General features: G+C 53.0%; 6 protein-coding genes across 6 annotated transcripts; 3 read left to right on the forward strand and 3 right to left on the reverse strand.

Annotated features, from left to right (window-relative positions):
• The first annotated feature begins 4,221 nt into the window (after positions 1-4,221).
• Positions 4,222-5,522, forward strand: BO94DRAFT_624658 (uncharacterized protein). The gene is made up of 4 exons (XM_025617237.1): positions 4,222-4,601; positions 4,697-4,774; positions 4,895-5,400; positions 5,467-5,522. The coding sequence occupies exons 1-4, from the start codon at positions 4,277-4,279 to the stop codon at positions 5,512-5,514; spliced, it is 957 nt and encodes a 318-aa protein (XP_025467055.1). The 5' UTR covers positions 4,222-4,276; the 3' UTR covers positions 5,515-5,522.
• A 160-nt stretch (positions 5,523-5,682) lies between these two features.
• Positions 5,683-7,415, reverse strand: BO94DRAFT_597047 (cytochrome P450; the record flags this gene model as incomplete). Its single annotated transcript, XM_025616263.1, has 6 exons — positions 7,233-7,415; positions 7,059-7,184; positions 6,924-7,008; positions 6,797-6,865; positions 6,133-6,747; positions 5,683-6,080 (listed from the first exon to the last, which is right to left on the reverse strand). Exons 1-6 carry the CDS (start codon positions 7,407-7,409, stop codon positions 5,683-5,685), a joined length of 1,470 nt encoding a protein of 489 aa, XP_025467056.1. The 5' UTR covers positions 7,410-7,415.
• Positions 7,416-7,603: 188 nt separating this feature from the next.
• Positions 7,604-10,805, reverse strand: BO94DRAFT_517597 (snoRNA-binding rRNA-processing protein PWP2). Its single transcript, XM_025610001.1, has 5 exons — positions 10,740-10,805; positions 10,538-10,650; positions 9,974-10,469; positions 9,679-9,926; positions 7,604-9,630 (listed from the first exon to the last, which is right to left on the reverse strand). Exons 1-5 carry the CDS (start codon positions 10,755-10,757, stop codon positions 7,800-7,802), a joined length of 2,706 nt encoding a protein of 901 aa, XP_025467057.1. The 5' UTR covers positions 10,758-10,805; the 3' UTR covers positions 7,604-7,799.
• A 271-nt stretch (positions 10,806-11,076) lies between these two features.
• Positions 11,077-13,126, forward strand: aspC (septin CDC12). The gene is made up of 7 exons (XM_025611835.1): positions 11,077-11,344; positions 11,410-11,423; positions 11,480-11,522; positions 11,581-11,743; positions 11,810-12,120; positions 12,184-12,692; positions 12,745-13,126. The coding sequence occupies exons 1-7, from the start codon at positions 11,303-11,305 to the stop codon at positions 12,812-12,814; spliced, it is 1,152 nt and encodes a 383-aa protein (XP_025467058.1). The 5' UTR covers positions 11,077-11,302; the 3' UTR covers positions 12,815-13,126.
• A 164-nt stretch (positions 13,127-13,290) lies between these two features.
• BO94DRAFT_535627 (WD40 repeat domain-containing protein) lies at positions 13,291-14,948 on the forward strand. Its single transcript, XM_025611836.1, has 4 exons — positions 13,291-13,408; positions 13,463-13,792; positions 13,857-14,450; positions 14,618-14,948. The coding sequence occupies exons 1-4, from the start codon at positions 13,351-13,353 to the stop codon at positions 14,638-14,640; spliced, it is 1,005 nt and encodes a 334-aa protein (XP_025467059.1). The 5' UTR covers positions 13,291-13,350; the 3' UTR covers positions 14,641-14,948.
• A 1,066-nt stretch (positions 14,949-16,014) lies between these two features.
• BO94DRAFT_466608 (ACT domain-containing protein) lies at positions 16,015-17,609 on the reverse strand (the record flags this gene model as incomplete). The annotated part of the gene is made up of 3 exons (XM_025608172.1): positions 16,015-16,996; positions 17,049-17,437; positions 17,565-17,609. The coding sequence occupies 3 exons, from the start codon at positions 17,607-17,609 to the stop codon at positions 16,015-16,017; spliced, it is 1,416 nt and encodes a 471-aa protein (XP_025467060.1).
• Between the last annotated feature and the right edge of the window lie 2,435 nt (positions 17,610-20,044).

Here is a 20,044-nt window from a genome sequence, read left to right on the forward strand (position 1 = left end):
GGCTTTGGACGCCGAGACAGCGAAGGAAAAGGCGATTGCTCAGGGCATCGAAATGCCCAAGGAGGATGCATTTGACAGCAATTGTATCACACCGGGCACAGAGTTCATGGCCAAGTTGACTGAACAATTGAAATACTTTATTAGCAAGAAGATATCTGAAGATAAGGACTGGCAAGGAGTCGAGATCGTCCTTTCCGGCCACGAAGTTCCCGGTGAAGGTGAACACAAGATTATGGAATACATCCGGCATGCGAAAGCACAGCCCGGTTACGAACCCAATGTTCGACACTGTCTTTACGGCCTTGATGCTGATCTGATCATGTTGGGTCTTCTGAGCCACGACCCTCACTTCTGCCTCCTACGTGAGGAAGTTACCTTTGGCCGCCAAGTCCAGAAGAAATCGAAGGAGCTCGAACACCAGAACTTTTACCTTTTGCATTTGTGCATGGTCCGAGAATATTTGGAATTGGAGTTCCAGGGATTGGAACAAGAGGGTGTCTTGAGCTTCCCCTTTGATATGGAACGTGTTATTGACGATTTTATTCTGATGGCTTTCTTTGTTGGAAATGACTTTTTACCAAATCTGCCCAATTTGCATATCAACGAAGGCGCTTTGGCATTTATGTTCAAGATCTACAAGGAGGCATTGCCGAAGATGGGCGGTTACATCAACGAGCAGGGCGTCATTCAGATGGAACGCTTAGGTATGCTTCTGGATGCGCTGAGTGATGTTGAGTTCCGCTTCTTTGAAGCCGAGTATTCGGATGCCCGGTGGATCCAGGCCAAGAAAACAGGCGGCGCAGAGCCCCAGGAGAAGCCCAAGGGTCTCACGGTCACCCCTGCCCAGAAAGATCTATTCAAGGAGGTTAAGAAATATGTTCTGAACCGACCTGGAAAGGGAGTAGAAACGAAGCCTCTTGACTTTGCCTCCGCAATGCCGGCTCGTGACCGCAAATTTGTGGAGCAGCTGGCAGATGATCTTCGGATCCCGTGGACCACCGTTGCAGACGAACATGGTGATCGGTTTATTCGGGTCCAACATCCTGCAAACGATAGCGACGATAGCGATGAAGAAGACGAAGAGGCCTCTATGGCTGTCCAGCGGATTATCCGGAGATACGAGAACGCCAAGGTCCAGGAGTTGTCGGCCGAGGAAGCCCAGCAAGCTGCGGAGAAGAAATATCAGGAGAAATTCCAAGAATGGAAGAACAACTACTACGTTGGTAAATTCGGCTGGGGCCTCGATAGCCACGAAGAGATGAGGGAGTTGACAGAGAACTACGTGCAAGGTCTCCAATGGGTTCTCTACTACTATTACCGCGGCATTGCGTCCTGGCCATGGTTTTTCAAGTACCACTACGCACCAATGATTTCCGGTTAGTGTTGGTTGGCTATGACGTTTGGAAGGCTTTTACTGACTCTCCGCAGATGTGAAGAAGGGCTTAAAGGCCGACACGAACTTCCGACTCGGAAAGCCATTTCGACCCTATGAGCAGCTGATGGGAGTTTTACCTGATCGAAGCAAGAAGATTGTGCCTGCTGCCTATCGTGATCTGATGACTTCTCCGGAGTCCCCGATCTACGACTTCTACCCGCGTGATTTTGAGTTGGACATGAATGGAAAGAAGATGGAGTGGGAGGCAGTCGTCAAGATCCCATTTATTGAAGAAGGTCGTCTATTGGACGCCCTTGCTACCAGAGAACACCTTTTGACCCCTGATGAGAAATCCCGGAATGGATTCGGGGCCAGCCTCAAGTTCACCTACTCCCCGGATGTGCAGTTCGTCTACCCGTCCTCCCTTCCCGGAGTGTTCCCGGACATTCCGAACTGCCACTGTGTGGAGAACACCTTCGATCTGCCAACCATGGATGGTCTTGAGCCATACATTGGGTTGGTTGATGGCGTGCAAATGGGCGCAGCAGCGTTGGCTGGTTTCCCCAGTCAAAAGACCCTGCCCCATGTTGGTCAGCTAGGCTTCCATGGCGTCACCGTTTTCCAGCAAGAAAGCCGCAACGAGAGTATGGTTATCACGGTGCTCGATCCTGGAAGCAGGTCGAGCATCGAGTTGGCCAAACAGAAACTCGGCCAGCGTGTCTTTGTGGGTTACCCATTCTTGCAGGAAGCGCTTGTTATCCGTGTATCGGATGAACTTTTCGACTACATTCTCCCCGAAGCGACGGGGCATGTTGTTTCTATCCCCCACACCGCAGCTCAGATTGAGCAGTGGAGAAAGAAAGCGGACAGGATCGAGGGGACTTACAGCAAGAGACTAGGCACGATCATCGGTGATGTCGAGTCGATGGTGCATGTTCAGCTGCTCAAGGGTCTGATCAAGACTGACGAGGGTGCTACGATCAAAGAATTTGCGGATATCCCGGGGCAGGAAACTGACTACGCACTTCAACTGGTCGTTGATGAAGTTATCAACCCCGATGAACGGTTTATTGAGCGGGAGGCCTTGCCCATCGAGGAGGAGTTCCCTGCAAACTCCCGGGCATTCTTCTTGGGCGAATTCAACTATGGAAGGCCAGTGCATGTTTCGGGGCATGAGGATGGCAAGGTAAATGGATTGATTGCTGCGATGAAGGGTCGGGAGCCTGAGTTTGGGAGGGATCGTGCCAGGGATGCTGAGAGACTTTGCCCTTACATGCCCTCGTTCGCCATCGCGCGCAGCTTGCGCCTGAACCCTTTGGTTCTGGCCAAGATCACTTCTTCGTTCTCCGTTGATATCGAGGGGCAGCGTGCCAATCTGGGTCTCAATTTGAAATTCGAGGCTCGGAAACAAAAGGTTCTCGGATATTCCCGCCGTGGGGATTCCGGATGGGAGTTCAGTCCCAAGGCAGTGGACCTGTTGCAACAGTACATGATCAACTTCCCCGAGTTCATTGCGGGCATTCAACGCAACCCTCAGAATGATCGGTACACGCCGACCGACTTCTATCCCGAAGACGTTGCCCTATTGAAGATGAAGGAAATCCGGGAATGGCTGAAGTCTATCGAGGCCAAGAATTTTGAGCGGGTTCCCCTCGACGCGGAACAGCTCGATTCCGATGTCGTGAAGATGATCGAACAAGATGCCGATCAGCTTTCCCACAGTCTGCCACCCATGCAGGCGAAGATGATCCGTGGCGTACCTCGCGGTGCTCTCCTGCGACCTTCGGACGTTGAGCAACGACTCGGAAACCAGACGTTCAAGCTGGGTGACCGTGTAGTGTATGCTCAAGATTCCGGCAAGGTGCCCATCGCCACCCGAGGAACCGTCGTCGGTCTCACCCGGACCCCCCGCGCTCTCCTCCTCGATGTGGTATTTGATGTGTCATTCATGAGTGGTACCACGCTGGGAGACCGTTGTTCTCCGTTCCGGGGTCAGACCGTCCCGGCATCATCGGTGCTCAATGTTTCTTACCGACAATTGACTGCCAACACCCGCGCGACGACGAACGCGCAAAAGCAATCACAGCCATCGCCGTTGACAGTTGCCGGATATGGTGCCCCGCTTGGGCCTGGTGGTCAGGGACAGCTGAGAGAAGCCCCGGCGCCACCACCCTTGGGCAACTCCTACCGTGGTGCAGTCACTGGCCGTGGACGCGGGCGTGGTGCATCCAACGGAGTGGGTGCGCAGACCACCCTGCCGTTCCGGCCGCAATCCAACGGTGGATCTCCCGCTGATGGGTCGGCTCGCGGCGGTCGAGGCCGTGGTGGCCGTGGAGGACCGGGTCGCACGCGAGGAGGATACGTTGCGGTGGATACCGACCCGGACGCCGGGGTCATCAACAACAACCCGAATTTCCGGCCCAAGAACTACTCGCATATGCCCCCGCCTCAGGGCATCAATGGCCGTGGGCGTGGACGCGGGCGTGGTAACATGGGAGACCGGGGCAATGGGTTCCGGGGTCGTGGTCGGGGACGCGGGGCGGCGGTTGCGGGAGAAAACTAGGCGGGCTTCCAGGATTTTCTTATCCAGCACTGGCGTTGGGATAGAGGTTGGAGGTGGTTGTTACGGAAGGCATAGAGGTACAGTCCTGATGTATGTAGAACCACGACTGACTTGTTATACCTGAATGACATGTTGGGATACGACAATTGGCTGGAGTTCCCCGCCTCTGCATGCAGCGTAGAAACTAAATGATCTGCCAGGGTATTCCGGGGAAGCATCTCGGACATCCCCCGATGATGGAAAAGTATCCGGTCCATCTACTGTATATATCCCAACCCCAACACCCAAACCCCTTCAATTCCTCCACAACCGGAATAATAGTATCAAATCAATCTAACATGACCACCATTCCCACCTTCGACAACCTCACCCTCGACCCCACCGGTCCCCCGGGTAACACCTGGGGTCTCTTCGGCCCATCCAACGACCTGGGCATGCTGAACCTGCTCACTCCGGAAACCGTCCGACAAGCCGCGGCCGAAGAGATCCGTGAAGGCGTGCGCATTCCTCTCGACCTGCCACTCGACCGCATCAAACACTCCAGCTACGGCCGGAAACCGTTCGTCAAGGAAATCATCAACAAGGCGCCGCGGTATGTCAACGATGACGTGCTGACATTCAATACTCAGACGAGTACCCAGTGGGATGGGTTTCGACATTATGGTGGGTGTTCCTTCGAAGTATATAGTATGTAATTTTACTCCATGGGAAAAAGAGACTGATAAGTGCGCCGTGCTGGTGGGGATGGCGACATACAGGCAACCAAAAACACAAATGCTACTACAATGGCCACTGTTTAGAGGAATTCAAGTCTTCGGGGGTATTGGGCGTTGATAGTTCGTATACTCCCCCCACCCCCCCCTTTCCCTTCCTCCTCACCAACACACCACAACCCAATACCCTCCACACATCCATACAATCCATACCACCAGAACCTTAACCCTCTCCATCCACAGCATGGACCAAAAAAGGCGGCATCACCGGCCGGGGCATCCTCCTCGACTACGCCCACTGGGCCACCACCCACTCCATCCCACTCACCCCCTTCACCTCAACCCCCATTCCCCTCGCGCACCTCAAGTCCCTAATGACCGAGTACTCCATCCACCCCCGCCCCGGCGACATTCTTTTCATCCGCACCGGCTTCACGCAGGCCTTCAACGCCCTCACGTCCCAAGAAGAAGAATCGCTCGGCAATCGCCCCGCGCCTTGCTTCGCGGGCATCCAGAACGGAGAGGAAACGTTGCGTTGGCTATGGGAGAACCAGTTCGCGGCTGTGGCGTCCGATACGCCGAGTTTTGAACCCTCGCCGATTAATCACCCCGAGGGGATGACGTTGCATGAGTGGTGTCTTGCTGGGTGGGGGTTGCCGATTGGGGAGTATTTTGATTTGGAGGAGTTGGCGGGGTTTTGTAGGCGGAGGGGAAGATGGAGGTTCTTTTTGTGTAGTGTGCCGTTGAATGTGAGTTTTTTTTTTTCCTTTGTTTATGTTTTTGGTGCGTGTTGGATGCTGATGGGTGTTGTGTAGGTTCCTGGGGGTGTGGCGAGTCCGCCTAATGCGGTGGCTATTCTTTGAGATGGGAGTGGTAGGTAGGTTAGGTTTTTAGGCGGAGTGTGGGTGGAGAGCAGGAGGTTGTCTGATAATGGACTACGATTATAACATTTTTTGAATCCTATGCGCCGTCAAAGAATCATTCCCCATTGTTGCACATCCCAACCCTCCAAGCCATCATAGCAACACGCCTTAATCCCTCTTCCTCTCTTGAATAAGAAACCAAACCCTTGGGTTTGGCATGATGCGATCCCCCTCCCAAAGATTCGCTGGTCTGGCCTGCCTTTCCTCAAAATTCATATCATAGTCACAAAGTAGGCGACTCATGATCAGCTTAGCAATACTCACCGCGAAAAACCGCCCCGGACACGCTTCGCTACCAGACCCGAAATGCAGGTTCGCCAGGTCAGTAGACACTAGACGCTTGGTGGGATCCTTACACCAGCGGAATCCATTAAACATCTGTCCTTCAGACACAATGGATGGGTCTTTCGCCATAGGACCGGCAGCGAAGCAGATATGAGACCCCCTGGGAATTTGAAGCCCGTCTGAAAGAGTGAAGTGGCGTTTGGCAATGTAGTGAACGTTGACTGCACACGTTAGCCAGGATTACCTCCAATCTATTATTCGGACTGAACTTACCCTCACTGGGCGGGTTCCAGCGCTGAGATTCGCGCAGAAAACTATCCAGAAGGCGTTGATTCTCCAGACTTTCCGGCGTCACCCTCGACCATCCGTTCTTCAGCATCTTCCGGGCCTCATGCCGCAACGGCTCTTTATACGCCGGTCGAGCCACAAGTTCGTAGAGCGCATGGGTCACTAGCAACGTGGTGGTATGGATCATCTTCACACTGGTGAGCTCCAGCAACCCCCTCGCCATGCTCTCAGGATCGCGATCGAACGAGGCTTTTGCCAGATCCATCATCCATTGCATCAGATCGTCCGGCTTTATGTACATTGTTTGATTGATCTCCGCGAACCGGCGGGTCTGAATCATAGGTACGAGAAGCTCCCGTTGTATCCAGAGTTGCTCTTGATGGAGATCATTGAGGGGAGTGAATTGTGAGATCAGGGGACGGAGAAACCAGGGGAAGAACTGGAGCATGTTAATGGTGAAGATGGCGTTGGATGTGTAGGAAGAAATGGCATTGGTCCATTCTTCGCTTCGGCATATGTCTTCACCGACAGCAACGCGGGAGATGGTACGGCTGACGATGCGAAGGATAGTGTTGTAGAGGTTAATCGAAGCCCATTGTTCTGGTTGTGTTAGGTACGCGGGTTGTCTAAGGATGTGGTGATTGCTTGCCTTTGCACTTGGGGATTTCGACACTGATCGCATAATGCAGCTCCTCGATTACCTCTGGAATGATTTGACCTGGGAGTGCATCATAACTTTAGCAGGAACACCTTTAACGGAGGCAGGGTACACCCACCAAGTGAAACATTCAACCTCTTGGTGACAGCTTGGGCGGGAAGATCACTCACAGCCGTCGCAATGGCATAGTCACGCAACATAGTCTGTAGGATCAGCATGAGTATATCGTAAATGATTGTATCTGTCACCTCACCTTGAAATCCGTATCCACTGGATTCAACTTCTGAGGTGGAATGCGATGAATCTCCTTGAGATATTTAGCCGGTAGCACGATCAAGTCGCCATTGGGTTTGAGGATGCGGAAGGGTCTATCTTTGTACTGTACACGATGAGCTAGTAGTTCTAAACCTGCGCAGAGGATGTATACCTTCTCATATCCTCTGTGGATCAAAGATGGCGCAGTCACGTAGTAAAGGATTCGGTTGATGAAGTCCGGGAGCAAACGGCTGTACTTGACGGTGGGGACGTAGAGCGGATTGGATGGCCTGGTGAGGTAGTAGTAGAAGACCACGGCGAAAGCTAAATAGCAAAGCCAGAGGGCCATGTTGGCCGCGCAGTAATGCGGCTTTGAAAGTAGATTTTGTTTGTGTTGAGTGGGTGGTGAGTGGGAATAAAGTGAGGAAGGAGAGGAACCAACAGTTACTAGTACTTACTGTATAAACAGGCAAGCCTATGCATTCACCGTTTGTACCTACCCGGTACAGGTCAGATTTGCCTACATACGCACAGGACCATTCGCACTTATATGAAGAATTTTTATCGGGATTATTCAGTGAATATATGGACATAACCGATAAACACAGCAAGACTCCCAACTTTTACCGTCTCCTTTATCTCCAGGTATACCACAGATCAACGCCAGGCGCAAATGCAAAGTAGAAAGACGGTTGGGAGAGAACAGAACAGGAGTATAGATACAAAACATAGCATACAATCATTCAAGGCCGACCCATTCGCCTTCCCCCTCTGCGTCAGCATCTGACATTTGCTCGTCCCCCGCCTTGGTCTCTACTGCCACACCCATGGCCTTCAGGGCCAGATCAGGCTTCTTCTGTTCGGCAAGAACTGGTCTTGACAGGAGGTAGTTGAGGTTGTGGATGTTCTTCTCAGCGAGCCTCTTCAAGCTGTTGTTGATCTCGTCAACGGCACGCTGGACCGCACGAAGTTCAGGGGCAAAGGTGCCTGCATTGTCCTTAAAGTACCGACCGTGGTTGCTGAAAAGCGCCTCAATCCACAGCAGGTTGAACTCGAGATGTGGTGTTTCCTCAGCGGCATGGGCCACGAAGCGAAGGAGACGAGGAAGGTAGACAGTCGGCACTGAACGGACGACATGGGAGATGTCGCCAGGGGGGATGGCCTCATGGACCGTTCGGATCAGCTTTTGCTCGTTCAGGCGGAACGCCATGATAAATGCTTTCAAGAAAGTTTCATCATCGTTCACTTCGCCTGTGGCAGCTGCGCGCTTGGCTCCCTCCAAGGTGGCCACAATGCTGGACGGGGTGATCGAGATGTCGAGATCATAGGGATCAAAAACCATGTCCGTATCTAGGCTATAGACTAGGAGACCCTCCGTGGAAGCCGCGCAGAACGCACGTCCCGTTGGCGAGAAGTCGACGGACGTGACCCGGACCTCTGGCCGAGTTGTGCGAACGCTAGGATCGCCACGCTTGGCACCAGGGAGGTTGCGGTCGACGCGTGTCTCGTGGTCAGAGGCTTCGCCTGTTTCATCAATGAGGCCTCGCGGGCCCGCTTCCGTCATGTCACGGCTGTTGAGTATCTCCTGAGTTCCATCCAGCGATGTGTTGACAGACACGGTATACTTCTTCACCATGGAGCCCGTCGCCACGTCGTACAGACAAATGTATTTGCTGTTTCCAGCAGCCAAAATACAACTGCCGTCGGAGCTGTATCTGATGCACCGGAAAGACTTGGTCCCAGCCGCATTCGCAGCAGTTTGACGATCAGTGATCTTGCGTCCGCCGGACACATCACGGCGACCATCAACTCCACCAACTTGTACGGCATTTTCGACCGACCAGAAGCTCAGCTGTCCGTCCAGGGTCGACGCAGCGACCTGCTTTCCATCAGGTCGGAAAGCTACGCTCAATACATCAGACTGGAGCTGAAGAGGCTCGCTCGTTTGTGTCCGCCCGAAAATGCTCCATACGCGAATAGTGCGATCCCAGCTGCCGGTCACTAGATGGCTGCCATCGGCAGCAAACGCCATCGTAGCAATGGGGCCTTCATGACCAGACAACTGGTCGAGCAGCTGACCGGTTTGTACCGACCAGATATGGATATCGAATGAGTCCGGAGAGCCGGCGCAGATCACCTCACCACTGGGGTCGACAGCAAGGGATGAGAAAGACAACCGGGACGGGGCGGTGAATGTGCGGAAATTTCGGTAACGGATGAGATCCCATGCCCTCACGGAGCCATCCAAGGACGCGGTGAACAGGACATTTCCTTTCTTGGCGAACTCACACGCCGTGACTCCGCTCGTGTGTTCTGTAAATGTCACAATACAGAAGCCAGACTTGACGTCCCAGACCTTGATCTTTCCATCATCTGCCGCAGTAACGATCCTCTGGCCATCGGGGGAGTAGGCCAGCGCATTCATAGAATCCAGGTGTCCCTGCTGTTTCAGAATGTAGGACTCCGACTGCCACTCCCACACCAGCAGTTGTCCATGCTGGGAGGAACCAAATGCCAGCCACTCGCCCGACTTGTTTATCGTGACACAATCAATGTTGCTCTGGGAGACACTGAACTCGGGTTAGCTCGGCAACACAGAATTCAGTGGATAGGCATACCTCAGCTGATGAATCATGTTGAACTCCGGCAAGTCATAAAGCCCAAATAACCCGTTGGAGAAACCGACGACCAGCAAGTTAGTGGACGCGTGGAACGCGGCGCAGTTAACTTTGGCGTCGTTCTGCATGAAGAAGTCTTTCTTCACAATCCTCCACCGAGCCTCCGCGATGTCCTCCATGGTCTCTGGGTCCTTCTTGCTCACGTATTCCCATCTGAAAAGGGCTCCGTCCGAGCTGACGGTGTAGATCTATTTGCGATCAGCTCAAGCTCAGCCGCTTCCAGGCGCAGACTTACCGATTCCTGATCAGCAGAGAAGTATGCCGCCTTCACGCCCTGACGATGACCGGCCAATGTGGTAGGCTCGAAGCCCTCCTCTGGATCCAAACTCCATACCCGAGCCGTCAAGTCCCTCGAAGCCGTAATCAGGAAGCGCGAGTCGCTCGACCACTCAATGTGCTGGATCACGTCGAAATGCCCAGCAAGGTCACGGTGCAGGGCAAAGGGAGCAAACTCAAGCTCGCCATTGTTGTCGGTCCCAGGGGTTGTCGGGGTATGCCAGAACTGCAAGCGTCTTCCTACTCCGACAGCGAAGTGACGACCAGACGGGGAGAACTCGAGTGCGGAGACACGGCCTTTGAAGGAGAAGTGGTGAATGACAATTCGGCGGAGGAAGTTCGTCAAGATCGCGTGGCCATTCTCGTCAATGGTCAAAAGGAGGTTTCCTCGGGGAGAAAGAGCAAGGCGGTCGATATTGGTGCGATGCGAAAAGGGAAGGGTATAGGAGGTGTTGCTGTGGGGAGAACCGCATTAGTATCCATGGTCTGGACAATCCTGAATAGACAGAAGCGGTAAACATACTGGACTAGGTCGAAAACCGAGACCTGATTGCCCACTGGGGAGAGCAAGCAGGTGCCATCGGGGGTGAAGAGCAGATTACCTTTGCGATAGACCGTACCCAGTAGGTTGGAGAACTAGTAGACATTCTGTTAGAGCTTTTCCAGCCTCCTTTCACCCCTGTTCTGCTGGGTCCAATGTGGTAGCACAAAGCAGGTGAGCTCACCTTGAAATCCGTCTTCATTGTCGCCAACCCGATCCGTTTGCACCTCAGCAAGCAAGCGCCTTGTATGCCATCCGACGATCTTCAAAAAAATCGTCCTGCCAAAAGCGGGCGATAAGAGCCGGGATCAACAGTTGCTCCGGACCCGGGACGTTAGTCTTCAATAGTGTTAGCGCCATCTGGGGCCCTAGCGGCCAGGCTATTCCCAGCAAGGAAAGGCACTATTGCCCCCGGCTGCCTGAGGCGTTAATCACCCCGGTAGCCAGGTCACGCCGGCGTGTTTGCATGTGTTTGCCTGGGGGATTCAGGGGCAGCCGCCCGAACAGCCAACCAGCCAAACCAACCCAAAGCAAGAAGAAGGCACGTCCTCCAGTTCCATCCAGTCCCTCTTTCCCCTTCACGCCCGACGGCCATTGCTTCCTTGTCCTCGCCTTGTCGTCGTCCATCCCTCGTTGCTTTTCCCTGATTCCGCTGGCCCTTCACCTCAGGCCCGGGTTGTTCTCTGCCTCTATTTACTCCGCTGTTTAGCTCTGCTTAATTGACCTCCAGCTCACCCCTTTATCACCATGTCCTCCACCGAGACTGCCACCCCCATTGGCATTGCCAACGTAAGTGATAGATTGTGTTTCAGAGGGCCCCAACGGACATGGTTGCTAACATGGCTTCTCAATAGCTCCCCAACCAGCGGTATGTTGTCGCTAGAGGCGGGTACACCAAGGATCCATCCTAACTAATCTATTCAGACACAAGATTGTCGCTAAGCGGGGTGCGGCCTTCACTATCATGGTTGGTTCATTCTAGATACCGTGCGATAAAGGAGCCACATTCTCATTAGACTATGCAGGTTGCTGGTGAATCCGGCTTGGGAAAGACCACCTTCATCAACACCCTTTTCTCTACCACCATCAAGAACTACGCCGACCACAAGCGCCGTCACCAGAAGCAGATTGACCGGACGGTCGAAATCGAGATCACCAAGGCCGAGTTGGAGGAGAAGTTTTTCAAAGGTTTATACTGGGAATTCTAGCTTCTTGGCCAACTGCTAACGCTGCGGGTTCCTTCCCCGCTTTTAGTCCGCCTGACCGTTATTGATACCCCCGGATTCGGAGACTATGTCAACAACCGTGACTCCTGGCAACCCATTATTGAGTTCCTCGACGACCAGCATGAGTCGTACATGCTGCAAGAGCAGCAGCCCCGTCGCACGGACAAGATCGATATGCGTGTGCATGCCTGCTTGTACTTCATCAGACCCACCGGACATACCCTGAAGCCCCTCGATATTGAAGTCATGAAGCGCCTGAGCTCCCGTGTCAACCTTATCCCTGTCGTTGCCAAGGCCGATACCCTCAGCCCTTCGGATCTGGCCCGTTATAAGCAGAAAGTGAGCAGCCCAGCCATTATCCCGTCCTGAAAGGTGGTAGTTAACCGTTATCGACTATCTCAGATCCGTGCTGTCATCGAGGCTCAGGGCATCAAGATCTACACCCCTCCCGTCGAAGAGGACGATGAACATGCCGCCACTCACGCACGCAGCCTGATGGCTGCCATGCCTTTTGCTGTCATCGGATCCGAGAAGGACGTCAAGACCAGCGACAACCGGGTTGTCAAGGGTCGTCAATACGCCTGGGGTGTTGCTGAGGTTGAGAATGAAGACCACTGCGACTTCAAGAAGCTCCGCTCAATCCTGATCCGTACCCACATGCTGGATCTGATTCACACCACAGAAGAGCAGCATTACGAGGCCTACCGGGCACAGCAGATGGAGACCAGGAAATTCGGCGAGGCCCGCCCCAGGAAGCTGGACAACCCCAAGTTCAAGGAGGAGGAAGAGAACCTGCGCAAGCGCTTCACCGAACAGGTCAAGGTCGAGGAACAGCGGTTCCGCCAGTGGGAGCAGAAGCTCATTGCAGAGAGGGACCGCCTCAACAAGGATTTGGAGGCCACCCATGCTGCGTATGTTTCCAGACCGCCCCCCTAGTGGCAATGTGATGCTGACCGCAAACAGAATCAAATCACTCGAGCAGGAAATCGACTCGCTGCAGGGCTCTTCTACCCGCAGCCACGGACGTCGTTAAGATGCCGGAGGACCACTGGGAACGACCGTGTTTCTCCAACGGACCGTGGAAAAAGCAGAAGGATTGTGCTTTCGTCTCGACTAATATCTTTACATCTGACTACCCCTTTAACTTTTCTCTTTTCATGTTGATTTTCGGATTTTGCGCGCTCAGGGGAACCATGCGACAAGGGCAGTGACGCTCATAGTCGTCTGGTGGTTTTGCTCTTCTGATTTGCCTGCTGGTAACTAGCGATGGTTTGACTACATCTTCGATAATAACCCACTTGTACTCCGTAGCATGTCAATACAGATTTAATTTTGTGCCAAGGGGGGTTCCGCAAAGAGAAAAGCCGAGATAACCCGTAGATCCGCTGGGAATAATGCGGAGTAGCTGTTGGCTTGAAGCTAATCCCCGCCGGCGGTGAGCCGCGCCCTCGCCCGGCTCCAACGGGGCTCCAATTCTTTAGTCGAGGCATGCCTGAAGCATAAGTATCGCAGACCTTTCATTATTTCCTTCCCTCCTGCGTTGAGCACCTCCCATCCCAGTTAGTGCCAATGCCAGCAATCAAACAATTCCCCACCCGACTGGTCCACACTCTCAAAACCCACAATGGTAAGCTCGCTCCACCCTCCCCCAAAGCTCTAGATCCCCTCTGACGTACCGCAGGACCCGTGAACGCGGTGACTTTCTCCAGTGACCCTGGGGTTTATGTCCTCACAGGGTCTACAGATCGTGCTATTCACCTCACCCGAGCCATTTCAAACAATAACAACGCGGAGACGACATCTCCTATCCAGAAGTACGAAGCGCACGGGTACGCCGTGTTGGACGTGGCTGTCGCAGCAGACAACTCCCGATTCAGCAGTGTTGGCGGAGACCGCCAGGTTTTCCTTTGGGATGTCGAGCAAGGAGGAACAATAAGACGCTGGAGTGGGCATAATGCACGCGTCGAGGCAGTGCAGTTCGCAGGCGAAAGTGACTCGGTAGTGGTTTCTGGTGGGTTATCCAATTTCAATGCAACGCTTCCGCTACAATCACTGACATTCCACGTATGATTTAGGCAGTGCAGACACAACCATCAACATCTGGGATACCAAATCCAACTCCCACAAGCCAATCCAAACCCTCACCGAAGCCCGAGATACCGTTTCCTCCCTTCATGTACACATGCCTACGTACTCCATCGCAAGTGGGGGCTACGACGGCCGAGTACGAGTGTACGATATCCGTATGGGACGCACTATTGTCGATGTTCTCGCGCACCCAGTCACAAGTGTCCGCTGTTCTAATGACGGCAATGCCCTCCTGGCGTCTACAACGGATGGACGGATCCGGATGCTGGACCGGAGTGACGGAAAGCTCCTGAAGGCGTTTGGGGGTGAGGATGTCAGTGCTAGCCAAAGTAATGCAACATATCGCAAGAGTGATTTGAGAATCCGGTCTGTTTTTGCGAAAGCAGATGCCGTCGTTCTCAGTGGGAGTGAGGCGGATAACAGTGGCAATGACAATGGCTCTAGACAGGCATCCGTATTCGCCTGGGATGTACTTAGTGGAGAGATGATCGCGTGTGTACCGACCGGAGAAGGCGTCAAGGCCGTGAGTGCTGTGTCATGGAATGAGAAAGGCGGTAGCTGGGCTGCAGGTTGTTCAGATGGTATGTTTCAATTCCCGTCGCACAAGCCCCTTCTATTTTCCATTCATACTTTCCCATGTGCTATCCTTTCTCGCATTGTCTCGGTTTTCAAACTCTCCGGTTTGCTTGTTTTCTTGTTGTGGCGCAAGCACGTGGCTAACCGATGTGTCTGCTTACTGTACTATCAGGAACCGTCAAAGTCTATCGCTAGGCTGTGTTGTCCAATCCATGCTCAGCTAGCGAGCTAGCTAGCCAGCCACTTCCCAGACAGTAACCAACAACCTACCTACTACCTAGCAAGGTTTACTCTGTCAGCATGCTCATCAGCCACCAGCTCCCGCACAGACATTGCCCTCTTGGCTCGTCCACCTTGCTCGTATTCCACCCATGACTGGATACCATGCGAGCTTTAAGGCACGCCACAACCCGCACGTGCAGCGTTATCAATGCGAACGGATGTTCTCAGCCTTGTTGCCTGCATCATCACTTCCTGTATTGGCTAATTTACTTTTTTGAGAGGGGGGGGGGGGCGGGTTTCTATCGCCTCCTCGGATATCACCGGCAAAGAGCGCATCGCGTCAGCTGTCGCGATCATCAGATGGGCGAACCGCTCCAGGCAACACTGGCCCGAGATGCCAAAACAAGGATAAGCACGATGGTGTCATGGATTTCGAGGCTATGCGCACGAGCGCGCTAACCTACGTACTCCTCCCCTGAGGGATCATATAGTTTTCACGCATGCGGATTCGATTGGTTTCTTCTGGTGTCGAGGTGGAGAACTTGTCAGGCTGAAGCTTTTTTTCTTTTCCCTCTCTGTCCCTGTATTACTTACTGCTGCTCATGAGGCATTCAGCTCGCAAAGTACGGTGGCGTCAATTGCAAAACTTACTTTTCCCTCGCGGCCTCGAAGCGGCGCCTGGCAGGTCTGAGCGCAATCTACGGTCAATGCCGAAGATACTGATACGGTCATAGTGGGTACATACACGAAAATACACTCCGGACAATAAGCCCATGGTTTCATATTCATCCTCCACACAATGTCCAACAATATGCGACTGTGACCAAGTAGTAACCCGTCGTGCTAGATACAAATCACGTATACCCGCCCTAGTCCGCAGATCAAATAAGACCAAACCAAAAGACAACACCGGCCTCGCTCGCTAAGTTATTGACAGTGTGAATAAAAACATATGAGATTATTGCATCACAGCTAGAGGGAAGAAGTAGAGAGGAGACAACGCAAGTCGAAAATCTTCATCAGGATGCAAAGAAAACTTCACGCAAAACTTTTTGGTATGTATGCAGCGTATCCCAAACTCCGGTCCGCCAGTAAGTAAGTACTTGGGAGGAGAAATCAAGAAAAAAACTCGAATGTGACAAAAAGGGAGATGCAGCGTTTTTGGTATCCTTTGTGCATGAGTCATTAGAAAGACAAGCAAGAAAAGAAGAAGAATATGGAGAATGGATGCGTCTGCTGCGCTGAGCTCGCTGGGCCCGAGCGGAAATCAGGAAATCGAAAGGAATGCAAAAAAAAGCATGTTCAGAACTTTTGTAAGGGGTATTATAATAAGGAGGAGTCAGAAAGTTAGATACGGAGCGCCGCGATTGCCTTTTCGGGTTCGTGGCTTTCGGCCTCAAGCGCGTCGACGGCACGATGGAGCTCATGCTCACCCACAATGATCGTTCCCGCCCTCGCGGTGCTGAGGAAGCTGATCTCCACGGCGTCCATGTAAGGATCCATGTCTGGCTCTAGGCGATGAGTCTTGTAGCCAGGACTGGTACCGAAGGGCCTCACAGGGCCGCCGGATCCGTGGCTGGATGAGAGGAAATTCTTGATTGCGCTGTCGAAAGAGGAGCCACCACCGTTCCACGAGTGGGAAAGAATGGTGGATATGTCAGTGTCCTCATCCCCTCGGGCGTGCGTTGCATCGGCCAGTCTTCCAGCAACGCCGCACACTATTCCCGAGGCCTCGAGAGGAAGCTTACGCAAGTCAAGCATGATGGGAACAAGGATTTCCTCCTTCGAGCCCAGGAGAAGACTCATATCATCATCCGAGTCCGTGGTCGCAGATGGATCGCTCGAGAATCGTGGCAGGAGCCGTTTCTCCAACAACAGGGATGCCGCTGGATCAGCAGCGGTCAGAGTGAGAGAGAGAAAGCGTGGCTGGTCGACGACCAGGGCAGTGGTGAGGGCATCTCGGAGGATGGAGATGGAGCTAGTATCGCTGCTATAGCGGTGATGCGCGGCGCACTGGACTAGACGCAGAGATCTGTCGACAGATGGGACAATGTGATGCTTGCGCAGGGAGCGAAATGTGCGCGCCTGTAGTTCGTCCAATGACGAGGGCGGCGGGGTCGCAGGAGGCGAACCCAGACTGCTCGCCGACCGAGAAGACATGGGGCTAAAGCAGCTATTGTATTGGGATTGGTTGTTGTTGTTGATGAAAGCCTCCGTTGTCATTTCAAACTGAAAGCCACGTTTCTCCAAAGCCTCAATCACCTGTGTCTTGCTCCGGAGGGGCACGATGATGTAGTCGGAAAAGTATGTGGAGATGAAGAAGATGGAGCTGCGTCATTCCAGTCAGCATGTTACACGAATCCAGGATCAGCTACACGTACATTCCTGCCATTGCCAGCGGGCTCGTGAGCTCAAGCACCCGCTGGCCCGCCTCGAGGCCCTCCCCGTATACCTGCATAGCGATGAAGTCGTCATTGCTAATGGACAGACGGCTCTGGCCGGACGAATTGCTCTGAACGAACTTGTCGACCAGAGGGGCAAAATACTCATTAGCGAGCTGCCTGGGGCACATGATCGAACATTCCACCGGGGTGAGTGAGAAGTTCAGAAAGGCCGGTTGATGGCGCCTGGGGCGCTCGGGATACCCATCGTCCTCTTCCATCTGATTCTCGGAGATGGGAGACACCTCGTGGAAGAGAAGCTGCAGGATAGGGTTCAAGAAGAATGGGTAGAGGTCCAGCGGGATGTGCACCAGGGCCAGTCGGTCTTCCTGTATTTCCACCACAGTCATTAATGAGACGAGCCTGGCACGAGAAGATTCCATGTTGCATCGGAAGATATTGGAGAAGCGGAGCGGGGATAGCAAGAATATTGTGGAAGAAAGAAGGAAGACTTACCATGAACTGGACCTGGGCAGAGATGAGAGATAGTGACTGCTCCATCCTGCCTGATGGTACTCAAGTGTTGTATTTGAAACAAAAGATCCGGACCCTGCACAATTGAATGAGAGGCGGGTCCGGTGTGGTGAAGGTAGATGATAGCAGAAGACGGTTTAAGGGCTAAGCTCGGCTGCAGTCACGAAGAAGTTTGCACAGTCCGGGCGACAGGTTTGATTGATGACAGGTGGATATAAGGCAGATCATACGAGGAATCAAGATGGGGTCAAGGCGGAGTCGATTCTTGATGTGTAATGAGGTGAGAGGCTGGCACAGCTCTGCTGAAACCCGTGCCAGGCAACACAGGGCGAAGCAGGTGAGTGGCCCGGCAGTCCGTGGCGCAGGCCAAGTCAGATGGTGAGTGGGAGGGAGTTCCTTTATGCTTTTCTTTTCTTTTTGCACTTGACGGTTCTGGATGGCAGGGAGCTTGCATTCATTGTTTTCAGAAACCCTTGGTTACGCCATTGTTCCAGGGGATGGTATCAATGGGAGCAGCACGCAAGAAGGGAGCGAGATCTAGTCAGAGGGCGATGGGTGTGGGTGTGGACGTGGACGTGGGTCAGGGTGCCGGGCAGAGAAGCTGGTATGGATTGGGTAGAGAAGGATGGCAAATATGATGAGGTGGTGAAGGAAGTGGTGGTGATGATGATGGTGGTGGTGATGGTGAAGTGGAAATGAATGGGATGTCGTGGAGGGGAGAAAGAGCAGGTGACTTGGCTCTGTCTTGTACTTCGGCCCTTCACTTCTGGATGCCCCTTTCTTTCTTTCTTTCTTTCTTTCTTTCCTTCCTTCCTTCCTTCGGCACTGCTTCTTTCTCGGTCCGGGCAAAATGGCCAGTCGGTTTCTAGCTGCCTTGGAAATTGTTACACCTCCACCGCCACGACGGATACTTCACAGTAACTAGCTGGAGACTGTGCAGTGTGGGTTCCTAAGGCACTACCAAGATGCAGACACGAAAGGGAAAAAGAAAAGTTTAGTGACCGTTGACAAGGGGGAAAAGAGAAGATTAAAAAAAAAGAAAAGGGAAAAGAAAAAGAAAAAGAAAAAGACCAGGAAAGAAATGGAAAAAAAAAACGTCAGGTAGCCAGAATAGTAAGAGTAAGGGAATGAATGAATGAATGACTCCTCTCAGTCTTATCCAGTGGCAGTGGGTAAAGGATCAGACGAACGTTTTACCTAATAAAGTGCCAACCAACATGAGGAGCGAGTCGGGCTTTATCTGGAGCTCCACCGACCCAGCAGCTTATCAGCAGCAGCAGCAAATCCCCTCGATCGCCACCCCGCGCTAGGCGCCGGTACCGACGTTGCCCTGTGCTCGGCGGTGCATCAATCAGGTGCACGGATCGAGCATTAATCTGATGACTCTCGGCTTTGGCAGGAACAGGATCCGACGGTCAAAGCGAGGCAGGATTCTCGCTGCTGTTGCTCATCGGCTCCCCGCACTTTCAGGGGCAAGGATGTTGTGTCATGAACCTGTGGGAGTGCAAGCTAGTCAGGCACCACGGTCGCTGGAATTCCATCTACCCGGTCACACAGACGATCCTGCATGGCATTTTTCAGAGGATGTATCTACTATAGTAGTAGTATCTATCTAGTAGTAGATATCTACTTCGTATTACTCCATACTAGGGGAGGGGTTGGGGTTGGGGGACTCGTTATCTTTCCACCAGCCAAAACGGTCAAGGTGCACAAGATTACAAGATACTACTACTACGGTGGATCTAGTTCCATCTCGGGACAACCAGCGGATCGACTGCTGGCAATACAATTATTACAGTTGCAGCCCACGTATATCCCCTATCCGGACGAGCCATAAAAATCTAGCCAGTCAGAACCCTGGTAATGACAACCCAAAGCATACCTAGGAGATTTTCCTCTCCTGATAGATAGACAGACACCAACCAGACAGTCCAAATTCCAGTCCATCGCCAAATCCAAACCAACACAACCACCACTCACATCAGGCCGCGAGGCCCCAAAACCCGACAATCAGCCACCCACCAAACCTACTTACCTCCCCTCCCAATTATTCAGCATCCACCAGCCAGCCAGCCAGCCTCCAATGCGCTTGGAGCGCTACACCCAGAAACCAGCCCGATCGCCCTTGATCCCCCCTCCACTATCTACTAGTAGTAGCAACAAAGTTCCGAGGTTGGCCTTCAATCTCAGACGAGATGACTAGCAACTGCCCGGGTCATTGGCTCTCGTTATCTCCCCGATTAGATCAACGCACCATCCCCTCCTGTACGTCGTCGATTTGGGATGTTCATCGTCCAATCAGTCTGGTCATCCGGCTGATCGACCCGACATCCTTGTGGCCTGATGTTCGCATGCATGTCGAAGGCCTAAGTTACGATCCATCCATAACTGGAATCAGCCCAGCCATACCTATCCTCCTCTATGCTGGTCTCTACATTTGTATAATCCTACTGGCGGAGTCA

Source organism: Aspergillus sclerotioniger (assembly GCF_003184525.1).
Source record: "Aspergillus sclerotioniger CBS 115572 chromosome Unknown BO94scaffold_15, whole genome shotgun sequence".
Lineage (NCBI taxonomy): Eukaryota > Fungi > Ascomycota > Eurotiomycetes > Eurotiales > Aspergillaceae > Aspergillus > Aspergillus sclerotioniger.

Coding starts and splice junctions, on each gene's coding strand:
- BO94DRAFT_624658 (XM_025617237.1), top strand. CDS start 4,277: ATGACCACCATTCCCACCTTCGACAACCTCACCCTCGACCCCACCGGT. Junction 4,602..4,696: donor GGATGGGTTTCGACATTATG/GTGGGTGTTCCT, acceptor GGCGACATACAG/GCAACCAAAAACACAAATGC. Junction 5,401..5,466: donor TGTGTAGTGTGCCGTTGAAT/GTGAGTTTTTTT, acceptor GGTGTTGTGTAG/GTTCCTGGGGGTGTGGCGAG.
- BO94DRAFT_517597 (XM_025610001.1), bottom strand. Junction 10,470..10,537: donor TCGGTTTTCGACCTAGTCCA/GTATGTTTACCG, acceptor TTCTCCCCACAG/CAACACCTCCTATACCCTTC. Junction 9,631..9,678: donor AACATGATTCATCAGCTGAG/GTATGCCTATCC, acceptor ACCCGAGTTCAG/TGTCTCCCAGAGCAACATTG.
- aspC (XM_025611835.1), top strand. CDS start 11,303: ATGTCCTCCACCGAGACTGCCACCCCCATTGGCATTGCCAAC. Junction 12,121..12,183: donor TGGCCCGTTATAAGCAGAAA/GTGAGCAGCCCA, acceptor CGACTATCTCAG/ATCCGTGCTGTCATCGAGGC. Junction 12,693..12,744: donor TTGGAGGCCACCCATGCTGC/GTATGTTTCCAG, acceptor GACCGCAAACAG/AATCAAATCACTCGAGCAGG.
- BO94DRAFT_535627 (XM_025611836.1), top strand. CDS start 13,351: ATGCCAGCAATCAAACAATTCCCCACCCGACTGGTCCACACTCTCAAA. Junction 13,793..13,856: donor TGACTCGGTAGTGGTTTCTG/GTGGGTTATCCA, acceptor CGTATGATTTAG/GCAGTGCAGACACAACCATC. Junction 14,451..14,617: donor GGCTGCAGGTTGTTCAGATG/GTATGTTTCAAT, acceptor CTGTACTATCAG/GAACCGTCAAAGTCTATCGC.